The sequence below is a fragment of the Panulirus ornatus genome, chromosome 13 (genome assembly GCF_036320965.1).
Source record: "Panulirus ornatus isolate Po-2019 chromosome 13, ASM3632096v1, whole genome shotgun sequence".
Lineage (NCBI taxonomy): Eukaryota > Metazoa > Arthropoda > Malacostraca > Decapoda > Palinuridae > Panulirus > Panulirus ornatus.
In genome coordinates, this window is record NC_092236.1 from 6915675 (window position 1) to 6931365 (window position 15691).

The following is a 15691-nucleotide window of genomic DNA, read 5'->3' on the forward strand; positions in this document are numbered from 1 at the left end:
TGACGTGTTCAATGATTTGATATCCAATCCAGCGAAAGTTTCTGTGATGGACAGAAACTTCTTATCTCCAAGCATCAAATCCTCTAAAGGCTCTTTTGCCACTTCTCTAAGTAAAAGGACGGAATTACTATTCATCAAAAGGACACAAATGTGGGCCTTAGGATGAAGAAACAAAGTCAGCTTGGCATAAGATAAAAACTGCACATTCCAATAATCTTTTCAAAATATCATACCACTAAGACAACATGAAAACAATGCAATCCTTCTTACACCAAGAGAAAAGACCGTCTCCCAATACTATAAATGACAGAGTTAGTTTCATATCAAGCAGAGGACAGAGAAATCATCTCTCATATGATCTGTAACAAATGGAAAAATGCCCTGTCTTAGTTGACATACCTCCAGTCATGTGTGATCTCAGGGAAAGAAACAGTACATCAGTGGATTCAAATCTCAGGGAATCTCTTCCCAGAGAGAACAGATGGCAATAAAAAAGAATGCCTTATTCAAAAACTAAATTTCCCTTAAGGAGGATATTCTTCAGAGAGGAAATGCCTATGAGTAAACTGAAACCACATGGAATGGGTTTACCTCTTCCATCCAATCATGATATTTTACCAAGTGCTTTAAAAACTGGGTCATAATTGAAATTCAGTGACCCCAGTGACCTCTCAGTGGAAAGCACAGACCTTAATCACTAGTTTTACTCAATCTTTGCCTACAACCAATATCAATCCCTCTCTCCCCTTCAGCCACATACTGCCAATGAAAGGTAATAACACAGCTTTGCCAATTACATGTCTAAGAATTTCTCAATGAAACCTACAGAAATTACCTCAAAGTTCAACAGACTAAATCATATATAATTCTTTGGAATTTCTATGGCAAGTCAAGATCAAAAATACTGAAAAGATTTCCAAAATTTCAGTGTTTCAAATGCTGAGGGCTTTCTTTCAGAAAAATTCTTACGTCTGCCCTCTTTCTTCTATCTTTCTTATCTCTTCAATACTATGGAAAAGTTGGTAGAACAAAAATTCTACTGCTTTTTATAAAGCTGCTCCTCAAGAGCCTATGGCTATGGGGTTTTGGTATAGATTTAAACAAAGTATGTACTGGAAAACTTTAGTGATCATTCTTCATTGAATGATCTGCACCTTAGCCTTTTAACCTTTTTGGTCTTGTAAAAAGTCCTGGTGTTACTCCTGGGTAACTTTAACTCCCAACTTTTGGAAGAGTACCTTTTGCATAAGACCCTATTACTCATCACATTGGTCTCATGGCAATGAGTTAGTAAGATACATGCCATATCAAAGCACAGTGCACTGCTCTGCTTCCATCAGGACTTAAACTGGGTAAAACTGCAACCTAATCAGAAGTTCTTTGCTGGAAACATAATGGAGAAGTTTTTCAAAAGCTGGAAAAGTAACATTCTCATCACTGCCTCCTCAATAAGATGGAAAGGTAACAATCTCATAATTTCCTCATTGGCTATAAAAACACACAAAAACAGCAAGGGCATTCATTTTGAATCCTCAGTCTAAAATATGATTGCTGACTGCCAAGTACAATGATAATGGTGTAGAAAATTATATTAAAGACACAACATTCTTCAGCTGCAAGAACCTACCTCAAGTACCTCCCCCTCAAGGACATTGTTAGCTGAGGTCTATGGAGTTCAGTAGTCACCTTGATCAGAGAAAATTCATCCTTAAACTTGAGTTCCATTTACATCATTTTCAGCCTCCTACACCTAAAGTAAAGGAGAATACCATTCTTCCATGCACTCTCCAAAAAGAACAAATCTCAACAAAAAATGGAGTTCTCCTTTCTCATTTTCTTTCCTCCTTGATGTGGGTTGGAAAGAATTCAAAATGGTACCTCCCAGTGTTTGGAGTACCCAGGTATCCTTAAGTTCTGTTAAACTGGAGATGCTCATAGCACAGTGGCCCACCAAATGGTGAAATGAGATGCTCATAGGACAGATCCTATCAAAGAGGAATGAAGTTATGAAGAATATAACATATTTTGTGCCTACAAGAATTCTTGAGAGCCACTCTTCAAATTTACACTCAGCCCAACCGTCCATCTCAGTCATTTACTTTCTCTTCTTTTCTTTACGGATCTGAGCAAATTCAAAATAGTACCTTTTCGCAGTGGTATTGCTGAGGGAACCTTATTAAAGACGTCTTATAGAGCCAAAGGTGCTTACTGGACAATGGTCAATTAATTAGTTGAAGGACTAATGGCCCTTAGGGTGGGAATAATAAAGCCTTTATTATCTCTACTAGGAGAATGAGGACTCCTTTACTTTGGCCAAGAGACTTCCCCATAGTGACAGAATGTTTCTCATTCATCAAAGCTTCATCTTCATACTGAAAAATGGAGACTTTATGCAAACTGATTTTTCTTTCTGAATTACAATTTTGGAAAAGTTTCTCATAAAAGTTATTTATAGTACAAGTTAACTGCAATCTTCACATTGCACTTTAAAGACTTTAATGACAAAATCAGAATTATAAAGGTGTTCCAGATTTCTTTTTTGAAAATGGTAAAACTGCAAACAGGAAGTCACCTTCAATCAGGCAACACCATTTGTCAGCAGATGGAAAGTGACAGAGCGTCAAAGAGCACCCCTCTCCACGTGAAGCAATGATTCAAAGCTACAGGAGTCCTATAAAAAGGGTCCTTGATGTGGGTTGGAAAGAATTCAAAATGGTACCTTCCAGTGTTTGGAGTACCCAGGTATCCTTAAGTTCTGTTAAACTGGAGATGCTCATAGCACAGTGGCCCACCAAATGGTGAAATGAGATGCTCATAGGACAGATTCTATCAAAGAGGAATGAAGTTATGAAGAATATAACATATTTTGTGCCTACAAGAATTCTTGAGAGCCACTCTTCAAATTTACACTCAGCCCAACCGTCCATCTCTGTCATTTACCTTCTCTTCTTTTCTTTACGGATCTAAGCAAATTCAAAATAGTACCTTTTCACAGTGGTATTGCTGAGGGAACCTTATTAGAAGACATCTTATAGAGCCAAAGGTGCTTAATGGACAATGGTCAATCAATTAGTTGAAGGACTAATGGCCCTCAGGGTGGGAATAATAAAGCCTTTATTATCCCTACTAAAAGAATGAGGACTCCTTTACTTTGGCCAAGAGACTTCCCCATAGTGACAGAATGTTTCTCATTCATCAAAGCTTCATCTTCATACTGAAAATCGGAGACTTTATGCAAACTGATTTTTCTTTCTGAATTACAATTTTGGAAAAGTTTCTCATAAAAGTTATTTATAGTACAAGTTAACTGCAATCTTCACATTGCACTTTAAAGACTTTAATGACAAAATCAGAATTATAAAGGTGTTCCAGATTTCTTTTTTGAAAATGGTAAAACCTGCAAACAGGAAGTCACATTCAATGAGGCAACACCATTTGTCAGCAGATGGAAAGTGACAGAGCGTCAAAGAACACCCCTCTCCACGTGAAGCAATGATTCAAAGCTACAGGAGTCCCATAAAAAGGGTCCTGGAGTGACATAACTAACCATATCAATGAAATAATACTGTACTGTAGTCTCAATTTACATTTCTCTCCAATTATGTCCCTACTTCACCCTCTGTGAATGTAATCTTTAAATGTACAAAATCAACAACCTTTCTCTTGTTAATGTGCAACTGTGTAAGCTGCTATAATTTTGAAAGGCGAAGCAAAGACTGGAAGAAAAATTGATTAGCACAGCTGAAACAAGAGATTCATGAGCCTATACTAATTATGATTTTCAGATAGTAATTTTACTAATAATCTTCCCTTTGATTATGAAAATACACTATTTAAACCACTATCGGTTAGGAAATTCATCCAGAATCTGTTTATGAGATCTAAGATTTATATGCCATCATACTACAGGGAAACACTGTTATTTGTTCTGTACATCTTTTGTAATGGACATTATGCTGCAAGGGAATATGTTCATTAAAAAAACTACAATATCAAAAAGTACAAGATATAATATATCCCTGAGTAATCATATTCTAAAAAAAAACTTGATGTTAGATAATCCATGGTAATACAATCAACTATTTACAAAAAACAAGAGGGATGAACTTTACAAAATTACGACAAATTGCCTGCATCTTTAGTCTCCTACTGTACTGTTCTCTATGCTCTATTTGTCTGGAAAGATGGATGATGATTTGGAAAGCATCAATCTACTTGAATACTTTTGATAAGCAATGCATTAAGTGCACACAACAGTCAAGAGTAACAAACTACTCATTAGTGCTACAGCTAAACACCAGCATTATAAATATTTTGTACAAATTAATACAAAAGCACTATCAGTAATATGTAAATTTAAAACTTTTACTAGCAAAATTAGTCAAATAGCATCTTACTAAAAATACATAATTAAACATAGAAAATAAGTACTAAATAAACTGCATAATATAAACATTGTTACAATAAAAATATGCTGATGTAAAATATTAACATCAAAGCACAAACTTTGTAAAATATGAAATTTAAACCCCAGCAAGTCTTTTAATACTACATGAAAGTAAGGAGAAGCTATTTCACAGTTTCTTTTCTGATTTGTTGGTTAGATGTAACCCTGAGATGTAATTTGAAACAATGCAAAACACTGTTAGCTACTGACATTAATAAGTGAGTGTACTCAGTAAAGCAAAGTACAGTAAAATTTTGGTAGACTGTCCTTAAGATCTCCATAATTATTAGCTGGGTATTTCTTACTTTTTCCTGTTGTGCTTGTTACAAAGAGATAGTCACTATAAGAACATAATTAAGCTACAAGCTACAAGCAAGGCTTCAGAAAGCTAGCATCTTCTCTAACTTACACTTGATTATTAAGGATATTGAATTTTGATATGCAGTTGCAAGATGAATTTCCTGTTTTTTCATGCAATAAATCATGACAGCACCACTGCACATATTTCAAAATATAATATCCTAAAAGTTCAAGATTTAACAAGCCAAACACCTGGTAAAATTAATTACTATATGTACAAGTGTAAAGTTAGTCCTTTTCAAAATAGCAAACTGGAATGAAAGACCTTCCTGTATAATCTTACAGCGACTTCCTAAGCCTAATGTAAGATTCTTGATACAGTGGCCATCCAAACTGTACTTGAATCAAGATTTGGAAAATATAAATTTCATGATGGAAATAAATCCTTGGGCTAAAACAAACCTTGCTTTCACTAAAAAAGTTAAGAAATATGAGAGTTGGGGTGAGACAGTATCATCAAACTTTACGGAGAATAAAAAGATGTTTTGGAAGGAGGTAAGTAACGTGTGTAAGACGAGGAAAAATGGGAACATCGGTGAAGGGGGGCAAGGGGGATGTGATAACAAGTAGTGATGAAGTGAGAAGGAGATGGAGTGAGGTTTTGAAGGTTTGTTGAATGTGTTTGATGATAGAGTGGCAGATGTAGGGAGTTTTGGTAGGGTGGTATGCGAAGTGAGAGGGGTCAGAGAAAATGGTTTGTTAAGAGAGAAGAGGTAGTGAAAGCTTTTTGGAAAATGAAATCCAGCAAGGTAGCGGATTTGGATGGTACTGCATTTGAATTTACTTAGAAAGAAGGTGACTGTGTTGTTGACTGGTTTGTAAGGATATTCAGTGTATGTATGGATCATGGTGAAGTGCCTGATGACTGACGGAATGCATGCATAATGCCAAAGTACTAGGGCAATGAGGATAAAGGTAAGTGTTCAAACTACAGATGCATAAGTTTGTTGAGTATTCCTGGGAAATTGTATGGAGGGTACTGATTCAAAGGGTGAAGGCATTTACAGAGTATCTGACCGGGGAAGTGCAGCGTAGTTTCAGAAGTGGTAGAGGAGTGTGGATCAGGTGTTTACTTTAAAGAATGTGTGTGAGAAATACTTATAAAAACAGAAAGAGTCACAGGGTGGGGGAGAGGGCAAAGGTTCTCGAAGTGAAGAAGAATGTGTGGAAGGAGAGAACATTAGCTCAGAGAGCAAAAATGGGTTTGTTTGAAGGAATATTATATCTTTGCAAGGCATGGGCTATAGATAGGGTTCTACAGGGGAGGGTGGATGTTTTGGAAATGAAACATTTGAAGACAATATGTTGTGTGAGGTGATTTGATTAAGTAATGAAAGGGTAAGAGAGATGTGTGGATATAAAAGTGTGAGGCTGAGAGAGCAGAAGATGGTGTGTTGAAATGGCTAGGACATATTGAGAGAATGAGTGAGGAAAGGTTGACAAAGAGGATACATGTGACAGACATGGAGGGAAGAAGGAGAAGTGGAAGACCAAACTGGAGGTGAAGGGATGGACTGAAAAAGATTTTGAGCGATTGGGGCCTGAACATACAGGAGGGTGAAAGGCATGCAAGGAATAGAGTACATTGGAACAATGTGGTATACGGGGGTTGACGTGTTGTCAATGGACTGAACCAGGGAATGTGAAGCGTCTGAGGTAAACCATGGAATGGTTTGTGAGGCATGGATGTGGAAAGATAGCTGTGGTTTCAGTGCATTACACATGACAGCTAGAGACTGAGTGTGAACAAATGTGGCCATTTTTGTCTCTTCCTGGCACTACCTTGATGGGGGAAGGGATGCTATTTCATATTTGCCTTATCCCGTGTTAGCGAGGTAGTGTAAAGAACAGAGGAGTGAGACTTAGAGGAAATATCCTCATTTGGCCCACATCTCTGTTCCTTCTTTTGGAAAACCAAAAACGGGAGGGGAGGATTTCCAGCCCCCTGCACCCTCCCCTTTTAGTCGCCTTCTACTACATGCAGGGAATAAGTGGGAAGTATTCTTTCTCCCCTATCCCTTATATATACATATACACATGTGCATATTCAAACTTGCTTGCCTTTATCAATTTCTGTTGCTACCCCACCCCATAGGAAACAGCATCCCTGGGGATAAGGGGGAAAGAATTCTGCCCATGTATCATCTGCATGTCATAGAAGATATCCAAGAAGGACAGGAGTGCAGGTCTAGAAATCCTCCCCTCCTGTATTTCTTTCTAAAAACAGGAACAGAGGAGAGAGCCAAATGAGAATCTCTTTTCCTATAAAACTCAGTCATCTATTCTGGATGCATCCTTGCACCCATGGGAAACAGCAAACACGTATGAAACAAAGTGAGGAAATATACAACATTTTCTACTAAACCATACATCCCTTAAGCTATGCCTCACTAACACTACTGAAGGTCAATAATTACATATGAAAATTTTACATCTACTGAAAATAAACCTTCTTTAACATAAGAATTTGTGAAGCATTGTTTTTCAAAGGGAATTTACTCTGAAAGGCATTAGTGTAACAATATTTCTGTCTTAGCTCAGTAAGATGGAGGTAATTGAGGTCATAAGTGGGGATAGTCAAGTTCTCTTGATATTTCACAACTTTAAGTATGGATCTAAGTTTTGTTTTTACCATTCTAGGATCTCAGGTCCCATTTTATACAATCCAGAATCAAGAGACTTCAAGATTACCAAATGTTCTCAACCACATAGCATGACCTCAACCATCTCTTCATAAAAATAGTTACCACCACATTATCTAGTACAACAGAAAACTTTGTGTATCTTAATAAAGGTGTAAAATATATACATAATATTAAACTTTTAAAAGAATTTTCTGTCAGACCTTGACAAACAGTATAGTTTAGATGGCCATGTTGTCTAAATTTTCTCTTTTTTACTCTAAGAAAGATAAGTCAAGTACGTATAATTACCTTCTTCCTACTACCACTGAGGAATTCTTTGTACATTTCAGAGCGCAGATACCGCGAATAACTGTCAGACTTCATAAGGTGATATAGATGTGCCTGTAAGAAAAATCACTGAATAGATACTCTTTCATGAGTAAATTATGAATACTATAAATGAATACAGCGCTGGTGGCTGATTCATGTGAGAAACTGCAGAAGCTGGTGACTGAGTTTGGTAAAGTGTGTGAAAGAAGAAAGTTAAGAGTAAATGTGAATAAGAGCAAGGTTATTAGGTACAGTAGGGTTGAGGGTCAAGTCAATTGGGAGGTAAGTTTGAATGGAGAAAAACTGGAGGAAGTAAAGTGTTTTAGATATCTGGGAGTGGATCTGGCAGCAGATGGAACCATGGAAGTGGAAGTGGATCATAGGGTGGGGGAGGGGGCTAAAATCCTGGGAGCCTTGAAGAATGTGTGGAAGTCGAGAACATTATCTCAGAAAGCAAAAATGGGTATGTTTGAAGGAATAGTGGTTCCAACAATGTTGTATGGTTGCGAGGCGTGGGCTATGGATAGAGTTACGCGCAGGAGGGTGGATGTGCTGGAAATGAGATGTTTGAGGACAATGTGTGGTGTGAGGTGGTTTGATCGAGTAAGTAACGTAAGGGTAAGAGAGATGTGTGGAAATAAAAAGAGCGTGGTTGAGAGAGCAGAAGAGGGTGTTTTGAAATGGCTTGGGCACATGAGAGAATGAGTGAGGAAAGATTGACCATGAGGATATATGTGTCGGAGGTGGAGGGAACGAGGAGAAGTGGGAGACCAAATTGGAGGTGGAAAGATGGAGTGAAAAAGATTTTGTGTGATTGGGGCCTGAACATGCAGGAGGGTGAAAGGAGGGCAAGGAATAGAGTGAATTGGATCGATGTGGTATACCGGGGTTGACGTGCTGTCAGTGGATTGAATCAGGGCATGTGAAGCGTCTGGGGTAAACCATGGAAAGCTGTGTAGGTATGTATATTTGCGTGTGTGGACGTGTATGTATATACATGTGTATGGGGGTGGGTTGGGCCATTTCTTTCGTCTGTTTCCTTGCGCTACCTCGCAAACGTGGGAGACAGCGACAGAGCAAAAAAAAAAAAAAAAAAAAAATAGATGAAATACAGCAGTTTACTGATCTACATATATGTTACACGGTAAGTTCTTATCCATTTGACAAACTAATGTACATGCATATTAAAGGTAATGTTGAATCTAATCAAAAAGTATCCTCACCGCACTAACCTGATGCATGCACGAAGTGCAACAGATATAATATAACCAAAGAATTTTGAGTAAATATGTATATATATATTATTATTATCATTATTATTATTTTGCTTTGTCGCTGTCTCCCGCGTTTGCGGGGTAGCGCAAGGAAACAGACGAAAGAAATGGCCCAACCCACCCCCATACACATGTATATACATACACGTCCACACACGCAAATATACATACCTATACATCTCAATGTACACATATATATACACACACAGACATATACATATATACACATGTACATAATTCATACTGTCTGCCTTTATTCATTCCCATCGCCACCTCGCCACACATGGAATAACATCCCCCTCCCCCCTCATGTGTGTGAGGTAGCGCTAGGGAAAGACAACAAAGGCCTCATTCGTTCACACTCAGTCCCCAGCTGCCACGTAATAAAGCCCAAAACCACTGCTCCCCCTCCACATCCCGGCCCCACAGAACTTTCCATGGTTTTCTCCAGACGCTTCACATGCCCTGATTCAATCCACTGACAGCACGTCAACCCCGGTATACCACATCGATCCAATTCACTCTATTCCTTGCCCACCTTTCACCCTCCTGCATGTTCAGGCCCCGATCACTCAAAATCTTTTTCACTCCATCTTTCCCACCTCCAATTTGGTCTCCCACTTCTCCTCGTTCCCTCCACCTCCGACACATATATCCTCTTGGTCAATCTTTCCTCACTCATTCTATCCATGTGCCCAAACCATTTCAAAACACCCTCTTCTGCTCTCTCAACCACGCTCTTTTTATTTCCACACATCTCTCTTACCCTTACATTACTTACTCGATCAAACCAACTCACACCACATATTGTCCTCAAACATCTCATTTCCAGCACATCCACCCTCCTGCGCACAACTCTATCCATAGCCCATGCCTCACGACCATAAAACTTTGTTGGAACCACTATTCCTTCAAACATACCCATTTTTGCTTTCCGAGATAATGTTCTCGACTTCCACACATTCTTCAAGGCTCCCAGGATTTTCGCCCCCTCCCCCACCCTATGATTCACTTCCACTTCCATGGTTCCATCCGCTGCCAGATCCACTCCCAGATATCTAAAACACTTTACTTCCTCCAGTTTTTCTCCATTCAAACTTACCTCCCAATTGACTTGACCCTCAACCCTACTGTACCTAATAACCTTGCTCTTATTCACATTTACTCTTAACTTCCTTCTTCCACACACTTTACCAAACTCAGTCACCAACTTCTGCAGTTTCTCACACGAATCAACCACCAGCGCTGTATCATCAGCGAACAACAATTTACTCACTTCCCAAGCTCTCTCATCCCCAACAGATTGCATACTTGCCCCTCTTTCCAAAACTCTTGCATTCACCTCCCTAACAACCCCATCCATAAACAAATTAAACAACCATGCAGACATCGCACACCCCTGCCGCAAACCTACATTCACTGAGAACCAATCACTTTCCTCTCTTCCTACACGTACACATGCCTTACATCCTCGATAAAAACTTTTCACTGCTTCTAACAACTTGCCTCCCACACCATATATTCTTAGTACCTTCCACAGAGCATCTCTATCAACTCTTATCACATGCCTTCTCCAGATCCATAAATGCTACATACAAATCCATTTGCTTTTCTAAGTATTTCTCACATACATCCTTCAAAGCAAACACCTGATCCACACATCCTCTACCACTTCTGAAACCACACGGCTCTTCCCCAATCTGATGCTCTGTACATGCCTTCAACCTCTCAATCAATACCCTACCATATAATTTACCAGGAATACTCAACAAACTTATACCTCTGTAATTTGAGCACTCACTCTTATCCCCTTTGCCTTTGTACAATGGCACTATGCAAGCATTCCGCCAATCCTCAGGCACCTCACCATGAATCATACATACATTAAATAACCTTACCAACCAGTCAACAATACAGTCACCCCCTTTTTTAATTCCACTGCAATACCATCCAAACCTGCTGCCTTGCCGGCTTTCATCTTCCGCAAAGCTTTTACTACCTCTTCTCTGTTTGCCAAATCATTTTCCCTAACCCTCTCACTTTGCACACCACCTCGACCAAAACACCCTATATCTGCCACTCTATCATCAAACACATTCAACAAACCTTCAAAATACTCACTCCATCTCCTCACATCACCACTACTTGTTATCACTTCCCCATTTGCCCCCTTCACTGAAGTTCCCATTTGCTCCCTTGTCTTACGCACTTTATTTACCTCCTTCCAGAACATCTTTTTATTCTCCCTAAAATTTAATGATACTCTCTCACCCTAACTCTCATTTGCCCTCTTTTTCACCTCTTGCACTTTTCTCTAGACCTCCTGTCTCTTTCTTTTATACATCTCCCACTCATTTGCATTTTTTCCCTGCAAAAATCGTCCATATGCCTCTCTCTTCTCTTTCACTAATAATCTTACTTCTTCATCCCACCACTCACTACCCTTTCTAATCAAACCACCTCCCATGCTACTCATGCCACAAGCATCTTTTGCGCAAGCCATCACTGCTTCCCTAAATACATCCCATTCCTCCCCCACTCCCCTTACCTCCTTTGTTCTCACCTTTTTCCATTCTGTACTCAGTCTCTCCTGGTACTTCCTCACACAAGTGTCCTTCCTAAGCTCACTTACTCTCACCACCCTCTTCACCCCAATATTCTCTCTTCTTTTCTGAAAGCCCATACAAATCTTCACCTTCGCCTCCACAAGATAATGATCAGACATCCCTCCAGAGACATATACATATATACACATGTACATTATTCATACTTGCTGCCTTTATTCATTCCCGTCGCCACCCTGCCACACATGAAATGACAACCCCCTTCCCCCGCATGCGCGCGAGGTAGCGCTAGGAAAAGACAGTAAAGGCCACATTTGTTCACACTCAGTCTCTAGCTGTCAAGTATAATACACCAAAATCACAGCTCCCTTTCCACATCCAGGCCCCACAAAATTTTCATGGTTTACCCTAGATGCTTCACATGCCCTGGTTCAATCCACTGACAGCACGTCGACTCCAGTATACCACATTGTTCCAATTCACTCTATTCCTTGCATGCCTTTCACCCTCTTGCATGTTCAGGCCCCGGTCGTTTAAAATCTTTTTCACTCCATCCTTCCACCTCCAATTTGGTCTCTCACTTCTCCTCGTTCCCTCCACCTTTGACACATATATCCTCTTTGTCAATCTTTCCTCACTCATTCTCTCCAAGTGACCAAGAGATGTATGGCAATAAAAAGAGTATGGTTGAGAGAGAAGAGGGTGTGTTGAAATGCTTTGGACACATGGAGAGAATGAATGAGGAAAGAATGACAAAGAAGATATATGTGTCTGAGGTGAAGGGAAGAAGGAGAAGCGGGAGACCAAATTGGAAGTGGAAGGATGGAGTGAAAAAGGTTTTGAGCAATCGGGGGTGGGTTGGGCCATTTCTTTCGTCTGTTTCCTTGCGCTACCTCGCAAACGCAGGAGACAGCGACAAAGCAAAATAAAATATATAATATATGAGTGAATGGGGGCAGACAGTGTGAATTGTGTGCATGGGTATATATGTATGTGTCTGTGTATGTATATATATGTGTACATTGAGATGTATAGGTATGTATATTTGCGTGTGTGGATGTGTGCGTGTGTGGATGTGTGTGTGTGTATACATTGTGTATGGGGGTGGGTTGGGATATTTCTTTCGTCTGTTTCCTTGCGCTACCTCGCAAACGCAGGAGACAGCAACAAAGCAAAATAAAAAAACAGAAAAAAAATAATATATATATATATATATATATATATATATATATATATATATATATATATATATTATATACACAGATACTTTTTTTTTTTTTTGCTTTGTCGCTGTCTCCCGCGTTTGCGAGGTAGCGCAAGGAAACAGACGAAAGAAATGGCCCAACCCACCCCCATACACATGTATATACATACGTCCACACACGCAAATATACATACCTCCACAGCTTTCCATGGTTTACCCCAGACGCTTCACATGCCCTGATTCAATCCACTGACAGCACATCAACCCCGGTATACCACATCGATCCAATTCACTCTATTCCTTGCCCTCCTTTCACCCTCCTGCATGTTCAGGCCCCAATCACACAAAATCTTTTTCACTCCATCTTTCCACCTCCAATTTGGTCTCCCACTTCTCCTCGTTCCCTCCACCTCCGACACATATATCCTCTTGGTCAATCTTTCCTCACTCATTCTCTCCATGTGCCCAAACCATTTCAAAATACCCTCTTCTGCTCTCTCAACCACGCTCTTTTTATTTCCACATATCTCTCTTACCCTTACGTTACTTACTCGATCAAACCACCTCACACCACACATTGTCCTCAAACATCTCATTTCCAGCACATCCATCCTCCTGCGCACAACTCTATCCATAGCCCACGCCTCGCAACCATAAACATTGTTGGAACCACTATTCCTTCAAACATACCCATTTTTGCTTTCCGAGATAATGTTCTCGACTTCCACACATTCTTCAAGGCTCCCAGGATTTTCGCCCCCTCCCCCAACCCTATGATCCACTTCCGCTTCCATGGTTCCATCCACTGCCAGATCCACTCCCAGATATCTAAAACACTTTACTTCCTCCAGTTTTTCTCCATTCAAACTTACCTCCCAATTGACTTGACCCTCAACCCTACTGTACCTAATAACCTTGCTCTTATTCACATTTACTCTTAACATATATACACATATATACATATTGATTGAGAGGGTGAAGGCATGTACAGAGCATCAGATTGGGGAAGAGCAGTGCGGTTTCAGAAGTGGTAGAGGATGTGTGGATCAGGTGTTTGCTTTGAAGAATGTATGTGAGAAATACTTAGAAAAGCAAATGGATTTGTATGTAGCATTTATGGATCTGGAGAAGGCATATGATAGAGTTGATAGAGATGCTCTGTGGAAGGTATTAAGAATATATGGTGTGGGAGGCAAGTTGTTAGAAGCAGTGAAAAGTTTTTATCGAGGATGTAAGGCATGTGTACGTGTAGGAAGAGAGGAAAGTGATTGGTTCTCAGTGAATGTAGGTTTGCGGCAGGGGTGTGTGATGTCTCCATGGTTGTTTAATTTGTTTATGGATGGGGTTGTAAGGGAGGTAAATGCAAGAGTCCTGGAAAGAGGGGCAAGTATGAAGTCTGTTGGGGATGAGAGAGCTTGGGAAGTGAGTCAGTTGTTGTTCGCTGATGATACAGCGCTGGTGGCTGATTCATGTGAGAAACTGCAGAAGCTGGTGACTGAGTTTGGTAAAGTGTGTGGAAGAAGAAAGTTGAGAGTAAATGTGAATAAGAGCAAGGTTATTAGGTACAGTAGGGGTGAGGGTCAAGTCAATTGGGAGGTGAGTTTGAATGGAGAAAAACTGGAGGAAGTGAAGTGTTTTAGATATCTGGGAGTGGATCTGTCAGCGGATGGAACCATGGAAGCGGAAGTGGATCATAGGGTGGGGGAGGGGGCGAAAATTTTGGGAGCCTTGAAAAATGTGTGGAAGTCGAGAACACTATCTCGGAAAGCAAAAATGGGTATGTTTGAGGGAATAGTGGTTCCAACAATGTTGTATGGTTGCGAGGCGTGGGCTATGGATAGAGATGTGCGCAGGAGGATGGATGTGCTGGAAATGAGATGTTTGAGGACAATGTGTGGTGTGAGGTGGTTTGATCGAGTAAGTAACGTAAGGGTAAGAGAGATGTGTGGAAATAAAAAGAGCGTGGTTGAGAGAGCAGAAGAGGGTGTTTTGAAATGGTTTGGGCACATGGAGAGAATGAGTGAGGAGAGATTGACCAAGAGGATATATGTGTCGGAGGTGGAGGGAACGAGGAGAAGAGGGAGACCAAATTGGAGGTGGAAAGATGGAGTGAAAAAGATTTTGTGTGATCGGGGCCTGAACATGCAGGAGGGTGAAAGGAGGGCAAGAAATAGAGTGAATTGGAGTCATGTGGTATACAGGGGTTGACGTGCTGTCAGTGGATTGAAGCAAGGCATGTGAAGCGTCTGAAGTAAACCATGGAAAGCTGTGTAGGTATGTATATTTGCGTGTGTGGACGTGTGTATGTACATGTGTATGGGGGGGGGGGCATTTCTTTCGTCTGTTTCCTTGCGCTACCTCGCAAACGCGGGAGACAGCGACAAAGTATAAAAAAAAAAAAAAAAAAAAAAAATACATATTCATACACATATACATATATACACATATACATATATACACATATACATATTCATACTTGCTGCCCTCATCCATTACCGTCGCCATCCCACCACACATGAAATAGCATCCCCCCCTCCAGTAAGGCAGTGCCAGGAAAAAACAAAAAAAGGCCACATCTGCTCACACTTAGTCTCTAGCTGTCCTGTGTAATGCACCGAAACCACAGTTCTCTTTCCACATCCAGGCCCCCACAGACCTTTCTATGGTTTACCCCCCTTCTGGGGTAACCAAACTGAAGATGGTTGGCTGGAGTGAAAAATATTTTGAGTAGCTGAGGCCTAAACATGCAGGAAGGTGAAAGCTGTGCACAGGATAGAGTGAACTGGAGCAATGTGGTACACAGGGAAACATGCAGTCAATGACATGAACAAAGGCATATCAAGCAGCCAAGGAAAACCACAGAAAGGTCTGTGGGGCCTGGCTGTGGA

The 15691-nt window shown here is 40.3% G+C and overlaps 1 protein-coding gene across 5 annotated transcripts in view; it reads right to left on the minus strand.

Moving 5' to 3' along the window:
• The window catches only part of RSG7 (Regulator of G-protein signaling 7), a 143841-nt gene that overhangs the window by 16819 nt on the left and 111331 nt on the right, over positions 1 to 15691 (minus strand). For all 5 annotated transcript variants that reach the window (XM_071668533.1, XM_071668532.1, XM_071668531.1 and 2 more), the window contains exon 12: positions 7741 to 7833. In XM_071668533.1, the coding sequence (XP_071524634.1) occupies positions 7741 to 7833 (93 nt within the window). The remainder of the gene's footprint in view (positions 1 to 7740; positions 7834 to 15691) is intronic.